The sequence below is a fragment of the Papio anubis genome, chromosome 2 (assembly GCF_008728515.1).
Source record: "Papio anubis isolate 15944 chromosome 2, Panubis1.0, whole genome shotgun sequence".
NCBI lineage: Eukaryota > Metazoa > Chordata > Mammalia > Primates > Cercopithecidae > Papio > Papio anubis.
Genome location: NC_044977.1, coordinates 106,895,870 through 106,921,760, shown reverse-complemented (window position 1 = coordinate 106,921,760; position 25,891 = coordinate 106,895,870). Strand labels below are relative to the sequence as shown.

General features: G+C 45.3%; 1 protein-coding gene across 5 annotated transcripts in view; it reads right to left on the bottom strand.

The window, feature by feature from the left end:
* ABCC5 (ATP binding cassette subfamily C member 5) overlaps window positions 1–25,891 on the bottom strand; it is a 95,101-nt gene that overhangs the window by 9,875 nt on the left and 59,335 nt on the right. For all 5 annotated transcript variants that reach the window (XM_031663532.1, XM_031663535.1, XM_031663531.1 and 2 more), the window contains exons 18-26: window positions 23,037–23,221; window positions 21,808–21,954; window positions 21,393–21,522; window positions 19,917–20,070; window positions 19,698–19,826; window positions 17,376–17,562; window positions 15,900–15,989; window positions 12,789–12,978; window positions 7,662–7,821 (exon numbers count right to left, since the gene is read on the bottom strand). In XM_031663532.1, the coding sequence (XP_031519392.1) occupies window positions 7,662–7,821; window positions 12,789–12,978; window positions 15,900–15,989; window positions 17,376–17,562; window positions 19,698–19,826; window positions 19,917–20,070; window positions 21,393–21,522; window positions 21,808–21,954; window positions 23,037–23,221 (1,372 nt within the window). The remainder of the gene's footprint in view (window positions 1–7,661; window positions 7,822–12,788; window positions 12,979–15,899; window positions 15,990–17,375; window positions 17,563–19,697; window positions 19,827–19,916; window positions 20,071–21,392; window positions 21,523–21,807; window positions 21,955–23,036; window positions 23,222–25,891) is intronic.

Sequence of the window (25,891 nt, the reverse complement as noted above, 5' to 3'; positions counted from 1 at the left end):
TTGCCCAGGCTGGTCTCAAATTCCAGCGCTCAAGCTCAAGTGATTAGCCTACCTTGGCCTCCCAAAATGCTGGGATTACAGGCATGAATGAGCCACTGTGCCCGGCCAGGACTAGAAATGTTTAGGACAGGAAAAAATTATCTTTGCCACTGAGGATGAGGGTGGAGAGCTGGTGGTGGAACAGGTATTTGGTGGAAAACTGGGATGTTACAGTAATTGTGGATGTCTTGTCTTGATCTACACATAACATTTGGAGGTCTAATAATCTGAAAAGTATTAAGAATAATTTGCTTTGCTCATAAAATTATGCCTGGCATGTGGGAAACAGGAAAATCTCTGGGAGAAACATGGACTTTTGCTCTATGCCACACACCTGTCTCCATACCTGGGGTTACTAATTACAGGCATGCAAATACAATCACGTCATTATCACAGAACTCTGGTGAGAGGGGGAGAGCAGGCCGGCACTGCCTCATTTCTGCTTTTTGGGCGTCTCTCGATCTCCTGGGAGATTCTGACCCGCCCTGCTCTCCAGTGCCTCTTGCCCTTTGCACAGCATTTTTCCCGCTTGGAAACATGCTCACTTCTCACTACCCCTGGCCTAGGAAGTGTTGTTTAATACTATACAGTTTAATGGGTTGAACTGTGTCTCCCCAAGAGACACCTAAGTACCTAAGAATGTGACCTTATTTGGAAATAGGGTAATTTGCAGATGTAATTAGTTGAGATGAGGTCATACCACAGTAATAGAGAAGGGTGGGCCCTTAATCTCATATGACTGGTCCTTATGAGAGATGGCCATGTGAAGGCAGAGAAACACTGGGAGGGCATCATGTGACAATGGAGGCAGAGGCCAGAGGGTGCATCCGCAAGCCAAGGAATGCCAAAGATGGCCTCAACTACCAGAAGCTGGAAGAGGCAAGGAAGGGTCCTTCCCTACAAGTTTCACTGGCAGCATGGCCCAACTGACACTTTGATTTTAGACTTCCAGCCCCCAGAACTGTGAGATAGTAAATTTCTGTTGTTTGAAACCATCTAGTTTGTGGCTTAAACTGTTTGTGACAGCCCCAGGATACAAATACAGCGAGTAAGTCCATCAGATGCCGCTGGATGAAACAGCAGGCATGGAGTCCCCCGTCATCCACAAGGGTATGCTTCAGGGAGCCCTGGTAGATGCCTCAAACCACAAATAGTACTGAACTCTATAAATGCCAAGTTTTTTTTCCCTATATATACATACCTATGATAAAGTTTAATTTATAAATTAGGCACAGTAAGAGATTAACAATAATGAAATCAAATAATTATAACAATATGCTGTAATGAACATGATTTGACTGTGGTCTGTCTCTCACAAAATATAGTATGTAATATTTTTGGACCCTGCTTGATCATGGGTAACTGAAACTGCAGAAAGTGAAACCACGGAGAAGCAGGAACTGCTGTACACAAAAGTGCAGTCTCTTGCCCACTGAGTAGCTGGCCCTATCAGATTTTCTATGGGTGAATATGACAACAAGCATAACATTCTTATTTTTTGAGCCAGAGTCTTACTCTGTCACCCAGGCTCGAGTGCAGTAGCATCTCAGCTGACTGCAACCTCTGCCCCACCCCCCAGGTTCAAGCAATTTTTGTGCCTCAGCCTCCCAAGAAGCAGGGACTACAGGTGTGTGCCACCACACCTGGCTAACTTGTATTTTTTGGTAGACACGGTTTCCCCATGTTGGCCAGGCTGGTCTCGAACTCCAGATCTCAGGTGATCCATCTGCCTTGGCTTCCCAAAGTGTTGGGATTACAGGTGTGAGCCATTGTGCCCAGCCCAGGCTTAACATTCAATTCACCCAGGTCCATCACACCGGCTGAAGGAGCTTCAGACCACTAAACAATGGGTTCCAGATAGAAAAGGAATGTTTGCATACACTGGTAGGTGGTACACAGTAAGGCAGACCAGACCCACCTCAACAGGGAGCTTAATCAGGAATGGAAAAATATCTTCCCTCATTAGAGAAGCCAGATGGTCCTGGGTCTGACCCACAGACAGAAATGAAAGCAAAGTTATGCATCCACTTAATCAAACGGTTTCAGTTAAGCGATTGGATAGAAAAGTGTCTGAACACGAGGGCAGTTATTTTTAACAATCAGAACCCCTGGAGTCCTATCTTGCCAAAAGTACATTTTCATCTTTGGTTCTTTATATTTTATTTTTAGCAATAGTCAACACTGACCACTGCTAAATGAAGCCAAGAATATCTCCCAACGTGTGAGACAATACAGCAATTCACCCTGGATATAGTAGAAAACACTGTAGTAAACCACGCTGCCCTGTCATCTGTGCTGGGTGCTTCTAGCAGCCTCAGTCTTCAGAGCAGGAGATTTTGGGACTCATGTACCTTCTTCTATCAGGAAGCTAAAGGAAACCTTATTTTGAGGTATGCAGAAATGTGGACTGATTGTGGCTTTTAGTTGTTAAGAGTCAGATTAGGTGAAAAAAGTTAAGAGCAAAAGTAGAGCAAATAAAAAAGACTAGAGAGAAAGGCATAGATTGGGTGACTTTCTTTTTTCGTTTTTGAGATAAGGAAGGCAGATGAGACTTTGAAGATGCTGGGAAAAGAAATGTAACTAAAGGTCAAGATCCATAAAGAGGCAAGTCTGTTTTTTGGAGAGATGGAATATCAAGGTTGTGGTTAATAGTGGGGTCATGACACATGCTTCAGGAGGCAACGCAGTGAGTGTAGTGAGTAGAGCCAGCCAGCCAGCCAGCCAGGGTTCAAATCCTAGCTCTACCACTTTTAGCTGTGTGTCTTTGGGCAAATTACCCTCACTCTCTGGATTTCAGTTTCATCATCTATATAAAATAGGCATAAAGGCCAAGGGCAGTGTCTCACGCCTATAATCCCAGCACTTTGGGAGGCAGAGGTGGGAGAATCTCTTTTTTTTTTTTTTGAGACGGAGTCTCGCTCTGTCGCCCAAGCTGGAGTGCAGTGGCCGGATCTCAGCTCACTGCAAGCTCCGCCGGCCGGCAAGCCCCGACTCCCGGGTTCACGCCATTCTCCTGCCTCAGCCTCCCGAGTAGCTGGGACTACAGGCGCCTGCCACCTCGCCCGGCTAGTTTTTTGTATTTTTTAGTAGAGACGGGGTTTCACCGTGTTAGCCAGGATGGTCTCGATCTCCTGACCTCGTGATCCGCCCGTCTCGGCCTCCCAAAGTGCTGGGATTACAGGCTTGAGCCACCGCGCCCGGCCGGGAGAATCTCTTGAGCTCAGGAGTTTAAGACTAGCCTGGGCAACACAGTGAAACCTCACTATTTTGTAAAATAAAATATGCATAACAATGGTGTCTGTCTCATGAAGTTTTGAGCATTTGTTAAATACAATTAAGATGGTTATGACAGGTGGGACACGGTGGCTCATGGCTAATCCTAGCACTTTGGAAGGCCAAGGTGGGCAGATCACCTGAGGTCAGGAGTTCAAGACCAGACTGGCCAACAATGTGAAACCCCATCTCTACTAAAAATACAGAAATTAGCCAGGTGTGGTGGCGGGTGCCTGTAATCCCAGCTACTGGGGAGGCTGAGGCAGGAGAACTGCTTGAACCTGGGAGGTGGAGGCTGCAGTGAGCAGAGATCATGTCACTGCACTCCAACCTGGGTGACAAAGTGAGACTCCGCCTCAAAAAAAAAAAAAAAAATTAATGAGCAGATCAAAAGGAGAGGGCAACTGAAGAAAAAGAAATGCGAACACTGTTTCTTGCTAATGAATGGGCACCAGGCAGAAGTGCTCCGAGTAGACAAGGTACCCGTCACTCACAGGGGACCAAGACTCAAGAGAGACCACAGTGACAGCTGGGGACAGCTCATCGTCAGCCTAGCCAGGCTCCGGACAGTCCTCAGGATGAAAAACACTCCAGCTGTGGGGGACAGGACAGAGGCCAGGGCTGGGTTTCCTGGGTCCAGGAAGCACAGGGAGCTCTAGGAGAAGGTGGGGAAAGCTAGGGCCATGAGACAGAGGCCAGCAAAAGTGTTTTAGGGCCTGGATGAAAAGGGGGCTCTCTTCTTGGAGCCAATCATGAGGGCAAAACAGTAGAGATCTGCAGAAACACAGGCCGGAGAACTCAGGCCCACACAGGCAGGTAAGGGAGGGCTGGGATGCAGGTACTAGAATGGATCAACACTCTGGCTAATCTAGGAAGGGCTGTGGTCCCACATGATCTGGCCTATGATTTAGATTAATTATATTAGTACACAGAACAACTCAGAAATTTATATCTTGTGACTTTCTGAGTTTTGTTGGTTTGATTTTGGTTTTACCTTGCTTTTCCTCTAAGAGTTCCTTTCAAGTTTTAATTGTTTGTAGGTGTCTCAAGAAGAGGTACCCACCCTCAATACTGGCTAATGGTGGTGGAGGCGCAGTTTCCAGATTCAGAGTCTCTAGGAGGTAGCTGAGGAAACAGCTCATGTATCCTGCCTTTGCCTTGGGAAACTCATCATAGGCTTTCTATCTTCTAAGAAAAGCAAAAGAGTACCAGCCGGGTGTGGTGGTTCACGCCTGTAATTCCAGCACTTTGGGAGGCTGAGGTGGGCAGATCACCTGAGGTCAGGAGTTCGAGACCAGCCTGGCCAACATGGTGAAACCCCGTCTCTACTAGCTGGGCATGGTGGCCCGTGCCTGTGGTCCCAGCGACTCAGGAGGCTGAGGCACGCAAATCACTTGAACCCAGGAGGCAGAGGTTGCAGTGAGCTGAAACTCCAGCCTGGGCGACAGAGTGAGACTCTGTCTCAAAAACAAAAGAATACCAAGAGCTGAACATTTTCTGGGATCCATAAGAACCCTGACAGGATAAAAGGAAACCTTAGGGGATAAAGGACAAGTCTGGCATTTAATTTTTCCTCAGTGTCTACTACTGACTAAAAAGCCAAAATTAGAGCTGGCAGAAAATTTAACTGAAACGATTTTCTCACTTTGCACAGCTGACTTCCTAAGCTGCAATCTAAGCTCAGTAGCTACAAACCCAGGACAGCAGTGTACCAACTACTGAGTTAGCCACAAAGCAGCCAACATTTCTTTCTCTGGAGATAAATGATTCCAATTCCACTAAAGCTACAGGTCTATGATGTTCTACCCACACCAGCTGCACATGCCCACAGTCAATTCTTTTTCTTTAAACGTTTTATATTATTTTAAAAAGCAGAGACGCGGTCTCACTATGTTGCCCAGGCTGGTCTCAAACTCCTGAGCTTAAGTGATCCTCCCGCCTCAGCCTCCCAAAGTGCTAGGATTATAGACATGAGCCACTACGCCTGGCATCGTGGTCAATTCTTAACCACTAACTCTAGAAGCTCCCAATTCACAAACCCAAATGAAATGCTATAAAATTTTTAAATTAAAACTGAGGCTTCTTGGTGGCAGCATTTTCTCAAATTTAACATGCTTTATTTCTTAATTCTCTTCCAAATGATGATTAAAAAAAATAGTTCTTATGGCCAAAAACAAGTATCGTAAGGCCAATTTTTTTTTTCAAGGTGTTCCTGTGGCATTTAAATATAGAGAGATTTATGGGAAAAGCCAATTAGGCAACATTTTCCTTATTTATTTATTTATTTAGAGATGGAGTTTCACTCTTGTTACCCAGGCTGGAGTGCAATGGCGCGATCTCAGCTTAATACAACCTCCGCCTCCCGGGTTCAAGTGATTCTCCTGTCTCAGCCTCCCAAGTAGCTGGGATTACAGGCATGTGTCACCACGCCTGGATAATTCTGTATTTTCAGTAGAGAGGGGTTTCTCCATGTTGGTCAGGATGGTCTCAAATTTCCGACCTCAGGTGATCCACCTGCCTCAGCCTCCCAAAGTGCTGGGATTACAGGCATGAGCCACCACACCTAGCCAATAAACTCTACTTTTCTTCTGATATCGCTTGTCTGACCTTATTACCTCAATACCCAAAGAGAATGGTTTATTATCAACCACAGATACAGTGCATGCTGTCCAGATTCAACTACAGAAATACCAAAATAAACATACCCTAGGGTGTTGACTCTACACAAACACAGGTGAGAATTCTGCTGATTTACTACTATGGACTACAGGTTTGTGTGCCCCTAGAATTAAATTGTTGAAACACTGACCCCAATGTGATGGTATCTGGAGGTGGGGCTGTAAGGAGGGGTTTAGATGAGATCATGGTTTAGATGAGATCATGAGGGTGGGGCCTCAAGAAGAGGAGACACAAGAGCTCTCCTTTCCGAGGGCACACACCACAGGCACACACCGAGGAAAGGCCACGTGAGGACAGAACAAGACAGCCATCTGCAAACCAGGAAGAGGGCCTTCAGCAGACACCCATCCCGGCCTTCCCAGCCTCCAGAACTGAGAGAAATAAATTTCTGTTGTTTAAGCCACCCAGTCTATGGTATGTTCTTATATACAGCAGCCTGAGCAGACTAAGGTATCTACCAAAGTTCCTTGAGTTCAAATGCCATTTCCAAAGGTAGAGGGGATAGTTTTAAAACAAGTCTGAACACTGCCTATGATTATTTGAAATCAGGTTGGTACCAATTTTTCTGAAAACTGCTAAAAATTACTTTTAGAATGATTTTTTAATAGGGACACAAATGATGGAAATCCACTGTTTTTAGGAGGAAGAAGCTTAAGGGTAAAGGTAGGATCAGGTAAGCTTAGGAAAGATAATGTGATGCTTTCTCCTTGGTCTGTTTTAATAGGCCAAGAAGAGGGATTTTATCTCTGGCATCTTGGCAGATTTCAGAAAGTGACACAATTCCAGAGTATCAAAGAAGACACTAGAAAACGAAATAACACAAGGAGTAATAACGCCTGAAAGCCACCATTGGAACTGGAACTTTTGGCCGGGTACAGTGGCTCACGCCTGTAATCCTAGCTCTTTGGGAGGCCGAGGCGGATGGATCACTTGAGGTCAGGAGTTTAAGACCAGCCTGGCCAACATAGTGAAACCTCATCTCTACTAAAAATACAAAAATTAGCTGGGCGTGGGGGAGGGCGCCTGTAATCCAAGCTACTCAGGAGGCTGTGGCAGGAGAAATCACTTGAACCCAGGAGGCGAAGGTTGCCTTAAGCCAAGATCGTGCCACTGTACTTCAGCTTGGGCAACAGAGTGAGACTCCAACTCAAAAAAAAAAACAAAAACTGCAACTTTTAGCACACCTAGGAGAGATGACAGAATGGAGTGGGAGGCAGGTGAGGATGATGTTGTTGAGGCTGATGACAGCAGCCACCATTTGCCGAATGCTTACCATTTGCCAGGCCCTGTGCTTATATAATGTACATGAACTTACTCAACCTTCACAGCAACAGATCTTTAAAGCATCCCCATCTTATGGGCGAGGAAACAGGCACAAGGGTGGTTAAATAACTTGTCCGAAGTCACGGAGCAGAGCTCTGAGCCCAGATCTCTCTGGCCTCTTCAGCGCTGTGCTGCAGGCCTCCCTGTCCCCTTTAGTCAACCAAGTGGCGTGTGCAGTGGGGCTGCCTCTCCCTTCTGCACCAGCAAGCACATGGAGTAGTGGGAAAAGCACCAGACTAGAAATGGCGAACTCATGGTCCCAGGGTGTGGTGCTAGCATCGTGTGGTCCCACATGCCCACCCAGCCTCTAAGCGAGGCACGAGGCATGCACGTGCTCAAGTCCTCACCTGACAGTGCCACTAAACAGCACCGGCTCTTGAGGAATGATGGAGAGTTTGCTTCGGAGGTCGGCAAGGCCAATATCACTGATTCTCACTCCATCAATCTTGATGCAGCCTCCAGATAACTCCACCAGACGGAAGAGGGCCATCCCCAGCGAGGACTTCCCTGATGAGTCAGAAGACATGCGAGAGAGGAGCTGTTAGCAAATTCTGTGAGGACAATGCTGGTTTAGCCTCAGGGCAATGCCAACTGTTTTTCTATTTCTAGTCAGTTGTTATTTCAACTGATTAACTGAGATAATGTATAAAATGATAGAAAAAAGTGATTAACTTTCCTGAGATACAAGGCAGACACCTTCAAATTACACAGCTTCAGCCTGAGAAGGAGGGGAAGGGACCATTCCATTTTCATTTTTTTTGAGATGGAGTCTCGCTCTGTTGCCCAGGCTGGAGTGCAGTGGCACGATCTCGGCTCACTGCAACCTCCGCCTCCTAGGTTCAAGTGATTCTTCTGTCTCAGCCTCTCGAGTAGCTGGGACTACAGGCGTGCGCCACCACGCCCAAATAATTTTTGTATTTTTAGCAGAGATGGGGTTTCACCATATTGGCCAGGTTGGTCTCAAACTCCTGACCTTGTGATCCGCCCACCTCAGCCTCCCAAAGTGCTGGGATTACAGGCATGAGCCACTGCGCCTGGCCGACCATTCCATTTTCATGAAAGTAAAATGGAAAAATGCCTCCTGGTTACCTTAGGAACAGGTGCACAGAGCTGAATGCTTCTTAGGCAAAGTCAGGAGAACAGAGATCTTACAGCAAGCAGTTGAGGGGCAAACCAGAGGACAAGATGCCTTTTCTCCCCCTATCCCCTCATTACAGCTGAGAGAGAGACTAAGACAAGGCCTCTTGTTGCCACGGCAGCAGCTGGGGAATGGAAGAAGTTCCAGGGATAAACAAACACGCGCGGGAAGAAGGTTTTGCCTCAACTCAATGAGTGGCTGTCAATGGCTCTACTATGACAGGAAACTATGGCAGAGAACAGGTTTGGGGGACCAGTGTTATTACAGTGGTCAGCAGAACCGGTTAACCGAATCTTCATTTGAAAAATTTTACATAAGTAATATGAGATGACATCATCAAGCTCCCATAATCTTACTTCTATCATTTTGGGCATACTTCCTTTCAGTCTTTCCTCAGAGTTGAGATCATATCAGAAATGCAATATTGTAATTGCTTTTTTTCACTTAACACTGTATTGGCCATGCATGGTGGCCCACGCCATCCAGCACTTTGGGAGGCTGAGGCGGGCGGATCACCTGAGGTCAGGAGTTCGAGACCAGCCTGTCCAACATGGCGAAACCCTATCTCTACTATAAATACAAAAATTAGCTGGGCATGGTGTCGGGTGCCTGTAATCCCAGCTACTCAGGAAGCCGAGGCAGGAGAATCACTTGAACTTGGGAGGTGGAGGTCGCAGTGAGCCGAGATCACATCACTGCACTCCAGCCTGGGCAACAGAATGAGACTCTGTTTCAAACAAAACAAAACAAAACAAAAGCATTGTATAACAGGCAGTCAACCATTTTAAAAAACATTTTCAAGATACAATTTTAGTGGTTGCAATATTCCATCATGTGGACGTATTCTTGATCAATCAGCCTTCTTAGGGTGAACATTTAGTTTATGTAAAACTTATAATAACGTTGTGTCCTATATCTTAGTGCTGAAACTTCACTGCTACCTCAGACGATTTCCTTGGCAAAGAATCTTAGAACTGAAACTACTATGTCAAAGGATATAAACATTTAAAAGGTGCTCTCTCTATAGTGCCAAAAAGAAAATAAGTTTGCCATAGTCCTGTCTACCTTTCTGCAACTTGGTTCTATGGTTTAGATTTAGAACTACAGTGTTTTAGCTGTTGAATCATTTTCCTTGGCTGAACGCCTGGTTCCTGACCCTCCTACCCTTCTTTTGCCTCCGTGTCGTAAAAGACCTCTCATGAGGGCCTCATCGAGATCACCATGACGCTGTCTCTTCAGCACTCATGGAGGGCACAAACAGCCCACCTTGCCCCAGTGTCTACAGCCACAGCCCTACTGTCGGGATCTGTCCCCTGGGCATACCTCTGTCTTACAGCCCAATGGGAACCTGAAAACACCCATAAAGCTTGGAAGAAGTAACGCCCAGGAACTTGGAAAAAGCTGTATTAGGAGAGTATATTAGGACCCATCTTCCTAATGCAATAATCCCCACATGCTTCTACCAGAAACAAGTTAGGAAACCTGGTTTGTCTAGCAGCATAGTTCTTCTCCTAGAAATGAATGACTCCAGGCCGGTGGGCGCAGTGGTTCACTGTAATCCCAGCACTTTGGGAGGCCAAGGTGGGTGGATCACTTGAGGCCAGGAGTTTGAGACTAGCCTGGCAAACTTGGCAAAACCCGGTCTCTACTTTAAAAAATAAAAATTAGCTGGGCATGGTGGCATGTGCCTGTAATCCCAGCTACTCCAGAGCCGAGATCACACCACTGCACTCTAGCCTGGGCGACAGAGCGAGACTCTGTCTCTCAAAAAAAAAAAAAAGAAAAGAAAAGAAATGAATGACTCTGTTCAGAGTTGGGGGACTCAGTTCCTGGCCCCTTTCCCAGATAGAAGAAGGGGAGGGAGACACCCCCTCTGGGCCAAGGCAGTGCTTTAAGAGCTAAGCTAAGGGAGCCAGGTGCAGTGGCTCACGCCTGTAATCCCAGCACTTTGGGAGGCTGAGGTGGGTGGATCACCTGAGGTCAGGAGTTTGAGACCAGCCTGGCCAGCATAGTGAAACCCTGTCTCTACTAAAAATACAAAAAATTAGCTGGGCGTGGTGGCGGGCACCTGTAATCCCAGCTACTAGGGAGGCTGAGGCAGGAGAATCACTTGAACCCAGGAGGCAGAGGTTGCAGTGAGCCGAGATCACGCCACTGCGCTCCAGCCTGGGCAACAAGACAAGAGTGAAACTCCGTCTCTAAATAAATAAATAATTAAAAAAAAAAAAATCTAAGCCAAGGAAGGAATGGTGCTCGAAGCAATGGGTTAAGTTGTTCCACTTTAACAAAAGGCACGTAGATTTGGACAACCTGGACTGGAAGACTTTAGAGTCCTCTGAATCTGACCATCTTTGCATTGATGGAATGTGCTGGTAAGAAAGGCAGTGAAGTCCTCGACTGACATGAATGACCACAGAAGAGTTTCCAAGTTTCCCGTGAAACTTGGAAGAAGCTCTGTTAAGACAGAGTGTAAATCAGGCTTTTTTTTGAGATGGAGTTTCACTTTTGTTGCCCAGGCTGGAGGGCAGTGGTGCAATGTCGGCTCACTGCAACCTCTACCTCCCAGGTTCAAGAGATTCTCCTGCTTCAGCCTCCCGAGTAGCTAGAATTACAGGTGTCCACCACACCCGGCTAACTTTTTGTATGTTTAGTAGAGATGGGGTTTCACCATGTTGGCCATAAACTCCTGACACCTCAGGTGATCCACCCACCTTGGCCTCCCAGAGGGCTAGGATTACAGGTGTGAACCACCACACCCGGCTGCTATGTTCTTTTTCTTGTTTATTTCTTTTCTGACACTAACTACTGTTTAATGAAGTTGTGGTGCCTGTTTTGCCTATCTCACCTGTGTTAAAGGGAAATCATAACAAGGGACATCGGTCAGCTTTCAAGGGAGCCGTGTACCCCTGGGGACCAATGCAGCAGAGGGGCTCAAGGCAGAGAACAGTAAAAAGGCTTGGGGACAGCCACTCTGCTTGGCTGAAGATTCCCTTCCAGCATGAAAGACCTGGAGCAATGTCTTGTTTTGACATGAAGTCATTCCCTCAAACAGAGAGGAGGAAATGGTTTTTTTCTTTTCTTCCTTAGAAAGTTCTTTAAAATAAATTGGCCAGAAAAGATAAAAGCGTTTTTCTTTCTTTTCTTTTTTTTTTTTTTAATGGCAAGGTAAAAAACTAGAAGAGTTTTGATGCCAAAGAAGCACACAGCCTAGAAAGTTAATGAAAACAGAATCAAAGACCTCTTATACAAGGATAAAAAGGCAGTAAAAGAAGACAAGTTCAATCTTTGAAATGCTATTCAGGAATGAAAGTGAGAAAAAAGGGGCCAGGTGCGATGGCTCACACCTGTAATCCCAGCACTTTGGGAGGCCAAGGCGGGTGGATCATGAGGTCAGGAGATGGAGATCATCCTGGCCAACATGGTGAAACCCCGTCTCTACTAAAAATACAAAAAAATTAGCTGGTATGCCTGTAGTCCCAGCTACTCGAGAGGTTGAGACAGGAGAATCGCTTGAACCTGGGAGGTGGAGGCTGCAGTGAGCCGAGATCGCTCCACTGCACTCCAGCCTAGCGACAGAGTGAGACTGCGTCTCAAAAAAAAAGAAGTAAATTACTCAAGTCCCGACCCTAGAAATCTGTGCCAGATCTACATCTACACATTTTTCCCTTTTTGAGACGGAGTCTCACTCTGTCATCCAGGCTGGAGTGTAGTGGCGATCTTGGCTCACTGCAACCTCTGCCTCCCGGGTTCAAGCAATCTCCTACCTCAGCTCTCTGAGTAGCTGGGATTACAGGCATGCGCCACCACACCTGACTAATTTTGGACTTTTAGTAGAGACAGGGTTTCACCATGTTGTTCTGGCTGGTGCTGAACTCCTCAGGTGAGCCACCCGCCTCCCCTTTCCAAAGTGCTGGGATTACAGGCGTGAGCCACTGCACCTGGCCTACTGACAGTTTTAAAAGAAGGTCATGAAACAGCATGTGTCAATGACCTCATTTTTGTAAACCTACATATTACTAGAGGAAGCCTAACAAGATAGCTACCAAAGTGTTACCAGTGCTTCTCTCTGGGTGGCAGAGTTGTGGGTGCTGCTCCTCTTTCGTACTTGGCTGTGTGCCCCAGTGTTCTGCATTGAGAATGTGCATATTTATGACTGGGAACAGCACTCAATGTTAACAAAGCGGGGTCAACAATAAACCTAGACAATTGGTTTCGGTGGGGGCTGAGACACTAATCGCTTATCAAACAAATAAGGATCTGGTTTAAAGGGATGAAAGTGGTATTTCATAAACTGCTACGTTCCAATGGATTCAAAGAAGGCTTTGCACATCCTTACCGGATCCTGTCCGCCCCACAATGCCAATCTTCTCTTTAGGTTTGATCGTGAAGGATACTTTCTTCAGGACGAGAGGGAGGTTTTCTCGGTACCTCATCTCTGCATTCTCGAAGGTCACCTCTCCCTCCTGGGGCCAGTCAGGGGAGGGAGCCTTGTTCTTAATTCTGGCAGGTGCTTCCAAGGAGAGAGTCTGGGGAGACAGGAGTGGCCGGTTCAGACTGACCACAGATTCTTGGGAAGCTGCAGGCTTTGTCACAGAGAAATAAAACCAGGACAACCATAGTAGCCACACCGAGGTAGCTGCCACTCTGTCACCTTGCTAGGAAAGAATCCCTTGGCAGTAAATGCTTATTATCACTAAACCAGACAGAGACAGGGCACAATGGCTACTAAGTGTTATGGCTACTAGCGGCAGCCTGGGGAGGGAAGTGGTGTTTGGACTACCTTTTGTCTCAAGGAATTCTTCCACAAAGCTGCCTTGGGGGCCGAGGGAAAACCGACACAGGCAGACACGAGGCCTTCCGCCACTCCACCATAGCAGTTTTTACTGAAATTCTTTGAGATAGGATTCTACCATTTGATAACCATTGGCTTAAATCCGGTGGAAGAAAACTAATATTTACTGAACATCTAATTGGATACTGGCATTCTGGCACATCTTGGTCAATCCAGGAGACACAGACTCTAATTCTAATCTTGCCACTGTGTAACTTGGACAGATCACCACTTCTCCTGCATCGTAGTTTCTTATCTGCAAATTGTGGAGACTGGATTAGATGATCTTGAGAATCTATTTCAGCTCAAAATGCTGTGATATAACTGCTTGGGTAATTTTTGTCATCAACAATCGTATTTCATGATCTTTTAAAACTCTCTGGCAATTGTCCATGGACTATATAGCCTTATGGGGGAAGTAAGGGTCAAAGACTGTAGCACTCTGGGGGCTTAAGCCTGAAGTCCAAAACTCCAAGCTGGAAGGACTCTGTGTTGGGACAGTCAATGGGAGGGCAGGCCTCTGAAATGTGACCGGTTTCAGCAGAGTCCACTTTGTACCACCACTGACCGTAATCCTGACCTCTCCAGCATGAGGCTCTCATCAACCATAACATTTAACTCAAACACTGCACACATGTACATACACGGGTCATCTACATACCAGGATAGTGTACAAAGAGGCTAATTTCTAAATATTAAAGAAGAGCTATTACTAGATACACTGGGCAGCCACCTGCCATCCTTTCTGAGAATAAAAAAGTTACGCATTTGTAAGCTTAAGAAATATTCCACCACTAAGGAGGTTCACTGTCAAAGCAAATCAGTGAAACACATCTCTATTAGAAAATTCAGTTTACATACACTCAGTTCCCAAGTGAAAGAGTAATTTTTCAGGCCAGACACTATGGCTCCTGTCTATAATCCCAGCATTTTGGGAGGTGGAGGCAGAGGCAGATCGCTTGAGCCCAGGAGTTTGAGACCAGCCTGGGCAACGTGGCAAAACCCATCTCTACAAAAAATACAAAAATGAGCTGGGCCTAGCGGTGCATGCCTGTAGTCCCAGCTACTTAGGGGGCTGAGGTGGGAGGATCACTTGAGTCTGGGAGATAGAGGCTGGACTGAGCCATATTCACGCCACTGCACTCAAGCCTGAGTGACAAAATAAGACCCTCTCTCAAAAAAAAAAAAAAAAAAAAAAGGAAAAAAAGAAAAAAGTTAATTTTTCAAAACTATGTTTCAAAGTCAAGTGTTGGGAACTTAGAATATACTCTTCACATATAAACAATGACACAGATGCTTGTAAAGTCTCACAGCAGTTCAATAAAATAGATAACTCTTAAGAATTGAATTCAATTTGAGAATCTAACTACTTACAATGCTGCTTCTTTATAAGCAAATTTGTCTAGTCTGCGGCCCTTGGGCTACACGTAGCCCAGGACAGCTTTGAATGTGGCCTAACACAAATGTGTAAACTTTCTTCATTATGAGACTTTTTTGCAATTTTTTTTTTAAGCTCATCAGCTATCATCAGTATTATTTCATGTGTGGCCTAAGACAAGTCTTCTTCCAGTGTGACCCTGGGAAGCCAAATGATTGGACACCCCTTGATATGGTTTGGCTCTGTGTCCCCACCTAAATCTCATCTTGAATTGTATAATAATCCTCATGTGTCAGGGTAGGGGCCTGGTGGCAGATGACTGAAATGGGGGGCGGATTTCCCCCTTGCTGTTCTCATGATAATGAGTTCTCAGGAGATCTGGTTGGTTGAAAGTGTGTAGCACTTCCACCTTCTCTCTCTCTCTCCTGCTTTGCCATGGGAAGATATGCTTGTTTCCCCTTCACGTTTCGCTATGATTGTAAGTTTCCTGAGGCCTCCCAGCCATGCTTCCTGTGAAGCCTGCGGAACTGTGAGTGACTTAAACCTCTTTTCTTCATAAATTACCCAGTCTCAGGTAGTTCTTTATAGCAGTGTGAAATGGACTAAGACACCCTTGTAGGAAATTGCTTTAAGAGTTCCAATTAGGACAGCAGCAAGATGCCTGCCACCCACGGCGAGACAGAAGGGATTCCTGGGGAAAAGTGGGAAGAGCTGGATACTCTCAGTATCAATTAAATTTACTTGTTTGTAAGCTGGGAGAGCAGTTTAGAATTAGCTAGAGTTTTTCAAACTATAGAAGCCTGGGTCCTACCCCAATTCACTGCAACAGAATCCAGAGTTGAGGCCACGTTTGTCCTGTCAAAAGCTCAGGGATCCTGATGGCCATCCTGATTAAGAACAATTGGACTACAGTAAGAATTAAAACAATACATGGTTTTAAACAGTGCAAGGAAAATGCTCCATTAGTCAGTTAAGCTGAACTGACACGATTCTGAACATTCTGGAAATTAGCCAATGAAGTTCTCAACTCGACATAAATTACAAATATACTTAGAAACTCTAACGGTAATCTCTTCCCTATTCCAAGCACAGTGGAGAGACTGCTGGAGATTCTGCGGGATTAGATACACAGAGAACACAAGCCTCTTCCTTGTACACCCAGCTGAGGTAGCAAAGGGTAAACCGACTCCAGGAGGAGTCAGATCACGGTAAAAGGCCTACAGCAGTCTGACTCTGACCTTAATGTAGTGATTGATCCTCTCCACCGAGGTGAATCGAGCTTCTGTCTCAGATGCCAGTCTGACCGTAAACTGGAACAGCCCTGTTAACTGATAATGGAAAACAACAATCAAAGAGATAATTCATTTTCAATACGTGCCAGGCCAATGCTGGAGAACTTCCTTCATCTATAGGATCACTAAGAACTGAGCACCTGCAGCAGCTGGTCTTAGGGACCTAGTCGTTCTCTTAGCTTTGAAGACATACCTGTTACCCCATCAACTGCAATGCTCAGTGAATGCGGGCAGTATTATGGTGCTGCTGGAACCACTTTCTTGTACCCAAAGGCTTTCTATTCATCTTTACATTTCCAGTAACACATATCTGCAGCTGATTCACTTCCGGACTTCCTACTTGTATCTGAGCCCGTTTGTGGGAGTCACAACAAATGGAGATATCAGCCTATGAGCAACTAGTAAGAATGCTTCCAGGAAAGTCAAATCAGATACATAATGCTGGCAAATGAGTGAATCTGGAGCCCCCGTGCTCCACAGACTGGGGAGTCTAAAAACAGTCTATATAACGCACTGTCTTCCCCAACCAATTGTCAAATAAATTGCAAAATGTGGCTGGACATCTTGGGGTATCTGTGAAGACATATATCTCTGGGGTTCCTTTTACTACTTACTTATTTTTATCTTTTCGACACAGAAAAATGTCAAACACACAAGAGTAGAAAGAGTAGTATAATGAACTCCCAGGTATCAAAACTCTACTGTAAAAATGATCAACTTACAGCCAATATTGTTTCATCTGTATTCCCTTCCATTCCTACCCCCACCCCCCATATTATTTGGAAGCAAATCGCAGATAGCTTATTTCATCCACAAATATTTCAGCTTGTACCTCTCTAAAATATAGACTCCTTAAAAACACAATTCCAATATCATTAGAGAGTAATAATAATTACTCAACATCTTAAAATATCTAGTCAGTGCTCAAGTTCTCAACTATTCTCTGAGCTATTTGAAGACCCTCAATCATCCCTAGGGGCCAGAAGGGCTTATGTATATAACAGTATTGGGAAAATCAGGTCCCTGAAAAGAAAATGCATATAAGAAGCACATTGAGTCTATAATATTTCTTAGAAGACTAGAAAGAGGCCAGAGATGAAAATGGTGGTGAACATAGAAACCCACAAGTAAGAAACTATTTTCAAGATCATATTTCTTTTTGAAGAAAATAGCAACTATTTCTTACACACATGCAACAGAGTTCAATTCCTTTATTCCTGGATTCCACACTTACCTCTCTCCTATCCCTACCTGCCCCAGTCAAATCCAGATTGTTACTGTTAAATCAGACCACAAGCAACTCTAGGGGTCCAGAGGTGAAATAACGGCTCAGGGTGGAGTCTCCACCAATCATGCCTCTTTTACGTCAGCACAGGAAGGACTCAAACAAGCAAAGATGACGCTCCTATCCCAGAGACTGACCTGGACAGCATAAGAGATGGCGAGACCCGCATAGGCTGGGGGAATCTGCCCATGCATGAGAACGATCATCAGCCCCGTGGTGGTGATGAGGGCGATGCTGATGAGGTCCAGCCGCACAGCCAGCCACCGCATCGCACACGTAAACAAGAAAAAAGGAGCCTGGTTGTCATCCAGCAGCTCCTGGTACCTGTGAGAAAGACAACACCTAATGAGCAAAGAAAGTACCACACAACCCCGCACACGGTCAAAGCTTCAGTGATCACAGGATGGAGGGCACATGTTTACATATGTCCTGTTGCTAACTGAGAGAATGCCCTGGAAACTCAAGGAGGGTATTCTAGGAATTCTGGAGGTATTCTGGGCCACATGCACAGGAGGACATTAAGTTTTTCTAATCTTAGTTACTCTTTAAAAAAAAAATCCTATTAAAGATGTTAGGGAAAAACATCTACCTCAGCACAGAGTAAGCATGGGAAAAGACTGAATAAAGAGGCTTGTGTCACAGTTTAGAAAAATGTCTTAGGTGAGAGGGCATTTTCTGAAAGAAAGAAAGGTTACAAACGCCAACAGCAGAAATGGTTCAAGACCAGGGAAAAGAAACTCAGAGGGAATATGGGAACACTGTTAAGTGTGTGCTCACACCACCGCTGTGCAGAATGGCACTTGTTCCCCAGCTGTGGAGCCAAGCACCAGGAGAAACGAGCTAAACCACAGCAAAAGGGACTCAGGCAACCTTGACTGCTACTGAAGGAGCATGGCATGGCCATCCGTAGGGGTCCCAGAGAGCAGAACAGACCCCTCTGAAGGCTCAGTGCACCATGTACAACTAGAACTCCAGAGCAGGAAGTTCTGCTGTGCAGATGTGCTTTGCTTTGAAAAATCACTTTTCCTCTTTCCAATAAAATGTGTAATCTTTAGAGAAAATTTAGAAAATGCAATAAAAATAGGAAGATGTAAAATTCCAATAATCTCATCACCTTGTTAAAACCAGAGTTGATATTCTGCTGCATGTCCTCCCAGCAGTTTTTTTCAATGCACTTACATTTACTGTGTGTAGGTATATACACATGTATGTATTTAGTACATTTCACTTTCCTTTCCGCTTAAAGTTTAGGAATTATTTTTCTGAGTCATTTAACATTTTGAAAACATTTTTTTCTAAACTTTCTATTCTAAATTTTCTCTCTAAAAATAGTTATCTAACTTTTGCAATAGGCGACATACATACAGAATAGAAAATTTAAAAGTTACAAAAGGTTTATCATGAAAAGTCAAGTCTGTCTCCTTCCCATCTTCCAGCTACCCAGTTCTCCCTTCCAGTGGCAACTAACAGGTTTTTTTAAATCCTTTCAGAGATATTCTAAATTTTTATTTTTATTTTTTTGAGACAGAATCTCACTCTTGTCGCCCAGGCTGGAGTGCAGTGGCGACGTCTGGTCTCACTGAAACCTCTGCCTCCCAGATTCAAGTGATTCTCCTGCCTCAGCCTCCCAAGGAGCTGGGATTACAGGCGCCTGCCACCACGCCTGGTTAATTTTTTTGTATTTTTGGTAAAGACAAGGTTCCACCATGTTGGCCAGGCTGGTCTCAAACTCCCGACCTCAGGTGATCCACCAACCTCAGCCTCCCAAAGTGCTGGGATTACAGGCGTGAGCCACTGTACCCAGTCTGATATTCATTCCCTATCAATACCTATAGAGCTGCCTCATTCTTTTTAAGGGCCACATAGTACTCTGGATATACCATAGCTTATTCAACCTGTCTTATATTGAAGAACATTTCAGTTAGTTCCAATCTCTTATTAATACAAAGCTCTACAATGAAATGTATATACGTTTCACAAATAAACAATACTTAATGCTTAAATAAAATCTACTCAAATGTCAATGACTACCTTTTACTACTTAAAAGAAAAAGCAAAACTCTATGAAAGATAGCTTTTCAGGACCAAAGGCCAATAGACTCCTAATCTGTGGGGTTTTTTCTTTGTATTCTGTTTTGGGATGGGGTCCACTATATTGCCCAGGCTGGACTTGAACACCTGGGCTCAAGCCATCCTCCAGCGTCAGCCTCCTGAGTAGCTGACTATAGGCACGTGATACCACACGCGGCCCAAATCTGTATTTTCGTTTTCTCACTTGCTCAGAAAGGAGTCCCACCAAACAATTGGATTTTAATCAGAGATTATTCCATTAAATCATGAATACCCTTGGTAATGAGCTTTATAATCCCCATCTCTGGCCTTGAAGAGCCTCCCAGACATGTATCAAATGCTGGGATGCTGACTCCCTTTTGAGGCCTCTAGCCCCCATCAGGACAAACCTGTGCAGAAACTCCTGCCCTTTATTGTAGGCGTGGATGGTGGCAAGGCCCTGTATGCTGGACGTGATGTGGGAGAGGAAAGGTGACTGCGTGATATTGTCCAGACGCTTTAGCTCCCGAATCAGGACCCTGGAGAGAGAATGAGCTCTGTGTCACAGCAGCTGCCCAGCAACTCAGGCTTCTCCGTGACCCCAGCAGACATGAATGCTTCCTATTTACCTGGAGACAATGTGCAGGACTGAAAAGAGGATGACGAGGGGCCCCACTGCCACAAGGAACCACGGGAAGACTCCTGCGATCATTCCCACGCAGAAGAACACCAGGATAACGTTCTGGATGAACATCTCAGCCTGGAACGGCAGCCGCACATCAACTGCAGAAACCAATAAAGCAGCAAGTGTCAGAGAGTTTGGAAAAATGGAACTGAAAATGGAAAAAAACAAAAAGAGGTTCCACAAAATCTCTATCTGAAGTTTGTGTTGTCTTTAAACAGTCTGATCAAAGAAAAATTTAGAAATCTGGATGCTCTGATTTTTTTTTTTTTTTTTTTTGGTCTCAAGAAAATCCTCTTACTCCACTCCTTTTTCTTGGTTCGCTTCCTGCCCCATGGCTTTAAACATTTTCCCCCTTTACAAAGTAACATACGCTTGTTTTAAAAATTTGGAATATAAATATGTGAAGAAGAAAACAAAAACTATATTCTTACCAATACCAATGAACTGCCATTAACATTTAAGACATTTTTTGTCTTGCAAAATTTTTAAAGATACACAAAAGTTAAAGGAAGAGCACAGACCCTTCAACAGTTAATCAACTTTCATCTCTTTTTGGCTATCTCCCCACCATACCCCCTTTTTTCTTTTGGCTGAAGTATTTTCATGCAAATCCCAGATATGCTGCTATTATTTACTTTTTTTCTTTTTTCCATTCATGTGTGAGCACGCATATGTGTGTTTAGCAGAAATGGGAACATGTTATGCATCAGTTCGAATATCAGGGATAGTTCTGATTCCTTGTTACCTCTGGCCATGGGTTTACAATGGCCTATCAATGCCTGAAACACACTCCTTCTATGAAGGCAGCTATAGTGCAGCAATTAAAAACATTAGCTTTGGGGTCAAAAGATCTGGGCTCAATTTCCAGCTTTGTTACTCAATAGCTGTAGATCTTGGGCCAGTTCCTTGACCTTTCCAGATAGCAGCTTTCTCATGTATTCAAGGAGTGAAACAACACCCACTAGACAGGGCTGCTGCAGGGATTAAGATAACATGCATAAAACACTGAGCACGCTGCTTGCTGCACAGGAAGGCCTCCATCAATGTCAGGGGCTTTACTGTTACTCTGAACTGTGAGGGTACAGTATTTCAGTTCTGGTGCAGGCACAGCCCATACAACAGCCAGAAAACCTGCCAGGTTGTAGACATCCAGAAACCAATGCATTGCTTTAACATCTGTGTGTGTTTCAGAATCTCAGATGCGTCTGTCCAAAGCCTTTCTGCTAACTCAAACCATTGAATTTGTTTTCAGGTCAAACAAGACAGAAAACACAGATGCAATGTTCCTGGTGAAAACACCAGCAGCTACTGTGCTCTCAGGATCTACAGACAGACAGATCTGCACATTTGGAGAATCATCTAGAAGGCTGGAAGCACAGTGAGCTCCAGAGCATTAAAAAAAAGGCTCAGTGAGAAATACCTTCATCCATGTCTTTGGAAAACCTGTTGAGAATCCTCCCTGTGGGGGTTGTGTCAAAAAACTTCATAGGGCTTCGAAGGATCCTTCGGAAAAGCTCATCATGCAGCCGGGAGGAAGCTCGCAGTGTGCCCTGAGGAGCAGAGCACAGAGTGGTCAGGGCCCAGGACGGCTCTGTTCCTACTGGTCCAGAGAACCGCTCCACAGCACATCCTCTCCCAAAGCGGGGAGGTGCGAGGGGTCAGGAGGGACGGGTGGCAAGTGAGAAAAGGCAAAGGCTAATGGAATATGAGTCATCTCAGCCAGGGCCATCCTGCTTAAGGGAGCTCCCCTACTCAGCATGAATTGAGGGATGCCACACCGAAGCCTGACCACAGGTCACCAGGGAGGAGGGCAGACACCACCCACCACTGCGTACCTTGACAAAGACAACTCCTCGAATGGCTTTCAGGATCAGCATGACTGCCATGGAGAGGGCGTAGATGCTGGCATAGTACTGCATACGAGGATTGTCCTTCATGCTGTCACTCACCGAGGTCTCATTCCCTCGAGTCACAGTGGTGTTCTGTTTGGAGCCAAAGCTCTATGAGGCAAGACTCCTAAAGACTGCCAAGAGCCCCTGCTCAGCGCCATTCTCAGCTCAAGGGCAGGGCAGGGTACAGGATAATGACCCTGAGACCTGGCCATGGCTTTGTCCACCTCTTTATCTTTTTTTTTTTTTTTTGAGACAGTGTCTCGCTCTGTCACCCAGGCTGGAGTGCAGAGGTGCAATCATGGCTCACTGCGCCCTCTGTCTCCTGAGTTTAAGCAATTCTCATGCCTCAGCTTCCCAAGTACCTGGGATTACAGGTGTGCACCACCATGCCCAGCTAATTTTTGTATTTTTAGTACAGACAGGGGTTTGCCATGTTGGCCATGCTGGTCTCGAACTCCTAGCCCCAAGTGATGCGCCTGCCTCGGCCTCCCAAAGTGCTGGGATTACAGGCATGAGCCACCACACCTAGCCTTCTTTCTCACCATTCTAATGTGATATGGTTAGGCTTTGTGTCACCACCCAAAGCTCATCTTGAATTGTAATCCCCAGGTGTTGAGGAAGGGACCTGGTGGGAGGTGACTGGATCATGGGGTGGTTTCCCCATGCTGTTCTCGTCGTGACAGTGAGTTCTCACGAGACCTGACAGTTTTAGAAGTGTTTAAGATGTCCTCCTGCACACACATGCTCTCTTCTCTCTCTCCTGCCACCTTGTGAAGAAGGTGCCTGCTTCTCCTTTGCCTTCCACCATGATTGTAAGTTTCCTGGGGCCTCCCCAGTTATGTGGAACTGTGAGTCAATTAACCCTCTTTCCTTTATCAATTACCCACTCTTGGGTATTTCTTTATAGCAGTGCAAAAATGGACTAATATCTAATGGATGAGAGCAGATAGCCTGTAGGTGTCCTACTGACATGCCCTACTGCCCTGTGGGTTGGTCAGGGTTTTTTTCTTTATGGTGAGGCTACATTAGGGACTCATCTTTTCATCCTGGAAAAATCTCTCTTCATGGCTTTTAAGTGAAAACTAGAACAGTTTCCCTAAGAATAGCCAGGGAATAGGGAGAAATAGCCACATTCTTAGACATAGAACTTTCCCATTTATGAGTAACCTTACCCCACTTCCTTGCTTGATCCAGTAACTCAGCCACCAGGTGCTGAAGGCAGTGCTGCCTACATTCAACATGAAAAGGGCCATAATAACCAGGAATGCCAAGGGGCCTCCAGCAGCCCGGATGTAGACACCATATACTGACCAGGGCACTGAACCCTGCCCTTTCTCTTCCAGCTGCACAAGCTGTCCTAGGTAAGAAAAAAAGAAACATGGACTCAGAAGGGAAGAACTATTTCCACAAAACTAAGTCACCTGCAGAGCAGCAGAATCGGAGAGCCTGCAGCTTCACAGGGCTCTAGATTCAATTTCCTCTTTGTCAGAAGCATTCATTCATCTATTTAACATTTACTGAGCACCTACCATGAACCAGGCCCAGAATGAAGTCCAGGAGCAGCAAAGAGGATGAAGACCAGGTCCCTACCCCTAGGGACCTGGCTGAGGAACCTACCACAGACTGGTAGGATAGGCAGATCAATAATCACATAATTATAGTAAAATGTGCTCAATGTGATGATAAGAGCTATATGCAGGGCAGCATGGGAAACCCTGGGAGGTATACTTGACCTATTTGGCTTAGGTGGGGGTGGTTGGCAGACACGTTTCAGGTAATACTTTCTGTATTGCTTCTCAAAACGTAACCCACAGGTGACCAGGTGGGGAGAGGAGAGATAGCAGGCAGAGAAAACAACATGAGCACAGGCACAGGGGTAGCAAAACACACAATCACAGTGATTCGGCACAGCTGGAACAGATGTGCACTTAAAGAGTGGCAAGAGATGAGGCCGACTAAGCAGGCTGTGGTCACAGACGGCTTTGAATTTTGGCCCCACAAAGAACTTCTCAAGAGAAAGGGTGACAGGTTTGTCTGACTTCCGTTGGGCTAGGATGGACCTGGGATGGCCGATATTGCCAGAGCAGCTGACTCTGGGAGCGAGCAGCCTCTTTCATGCCTCCCGTGTTCCACACAAAGAGCCTTTTCTATGTGTGCCCTATCAGGAAAAAGATTAGAAAAATGTAGCTTTGAAAATGGAAGGTTACTGAAAGACTCCATGCAGAAAAGTTGGTTGGTCTCATGGTTTTTGTTTTTTTGGTTTTTTGTTTTTGTTTTTGTTTTTTTGAGAATGAGTCTCGCTCTGTCACCCAGGCTGGAGTGCAGTGGCGTGATCTTGGCTCACTGAAACCTCCACCTTCCCAGGTTCAAGCAATTCTCCTGCCTCAACCTCCCAAGTAGCTGGGATTACAGGTACCTGCCACCACGCCTGGCTAATTTTTGTATTTTTAGTAGAGACAGGGTTTCACCATGTTGGCTAGGCTGGTCTCGAACTCCTGACCTCAGGCGATCCACCTGCCTCAGCCTCCCGAAGTGCTGGGATTACAGGAATGAGCCACCGCACCCAGCTGGTCTCATGTTTTTAACTAGATCTCGCAGCTGACAGTGTGGAAGACAAGTTTAAAAGGAGGCAGCTGTAACACTGTATATACGAGATGATAAAGGCCTGAACTAGGGTTGTGATGGTGGCATGGAGTTTCGGGAGTAAATTCAGTAGGACATAGTAACTGGCTGGCTGCTGGAGGATAGAAAAGGTTCAAATATATTCCTGAGGGTTTCCCTGGCGCAGTCAGATTCCTGACACTAATATGAGAATACAGAGTATAAACCAGCCAAGTATCTTGAGATGGGTCTCAATCAATTTAAGAGTTAGTTTTGCCAAGGTTAAGGATCATGACCAGTGAAGCAGCCTCAGAAGGTCCTGAGAACAGGCCCAAGGCAGTTGGATTACAACTTGGTTTTATATTTTAGGGAGACATGAGACATCAATCAATGTAAGTGGGGTAATCATTGGTTTGATCCAGAAAGGTGGGGCAACATGGGGCAGGGAGGTGCAGCTTACAGGTCAAAGGTTAATTCAAAGATTTTTTTCTGATTGGCAATTGGTTGAAAGGGCTAAGCTCGGCCTAAAGAGTTGAAATTAGCTTGAGGTAAGTCAGTCAGGGAGTGGTGGGGGACAGGGTGTGGACGCCAAGGCTCTTGTCATGTAGATGAAGCCTCCCAGTAGCAGACTTCAGAGAGAATAGATGTGAATGTCTCCTATCAAAGGTGTCAGACCCTCTGGAGAGACCTAGTAAAGGAAAGAGATTCTCTACAGAATGCAGAATTTCCCCTTCAACAGACAGCTTTACAGGGACATTTCAAAATATGCATTTCTTCCAGGGCCCTGCTATCTGTCATGTGATGCTCTATTATTTTAACAGAGTCAGGTTGGAATTAGGTATCTTATAGCTACAAAGAGACTGTTCTGTCAGTCTTAGGATCTCTATATAAATGTTAATGCATCTTAGGATCTCTGTACAAATGTTAATGTTGGTCAGTTGTGTGCCTGAACTCTAAAGGCAGGGGAGTATAATAAGGCACATCCAACATTGTCTTCCCTTCATGGTCTGAACAGATTTTCAGGTTCCATTGGGTACCGTTGGCCTAGAGGAGAGTTTATTCAGTTAGTTACAGGGCACAGAATTTAATTTTTCATTTGCAAGAGAAACAGCTATACAGTAAGCTTTTCTCTGTTTTGTTTTTGAACTTTCATTTTAGATTTAGGGAGTACAACTGCAGAACTGTTACATGTAGATCCGTGTGTATATCACATCTGTTACATGCAGACCAATGTGTATATCACATCGGTTACATACAGATCCGTGTGTATATCAAATCAGTTACATGCTGATCCGTGTGTAAATCACATCTGTTACATGCAGACCCGCGTGTAAATCACATCGGTTTCATGCAGATCCGTGTGTGTATCACATTTGTTACATACAGATCCGTGTACATATCACGTTACATACAGATCCGTGTGTAT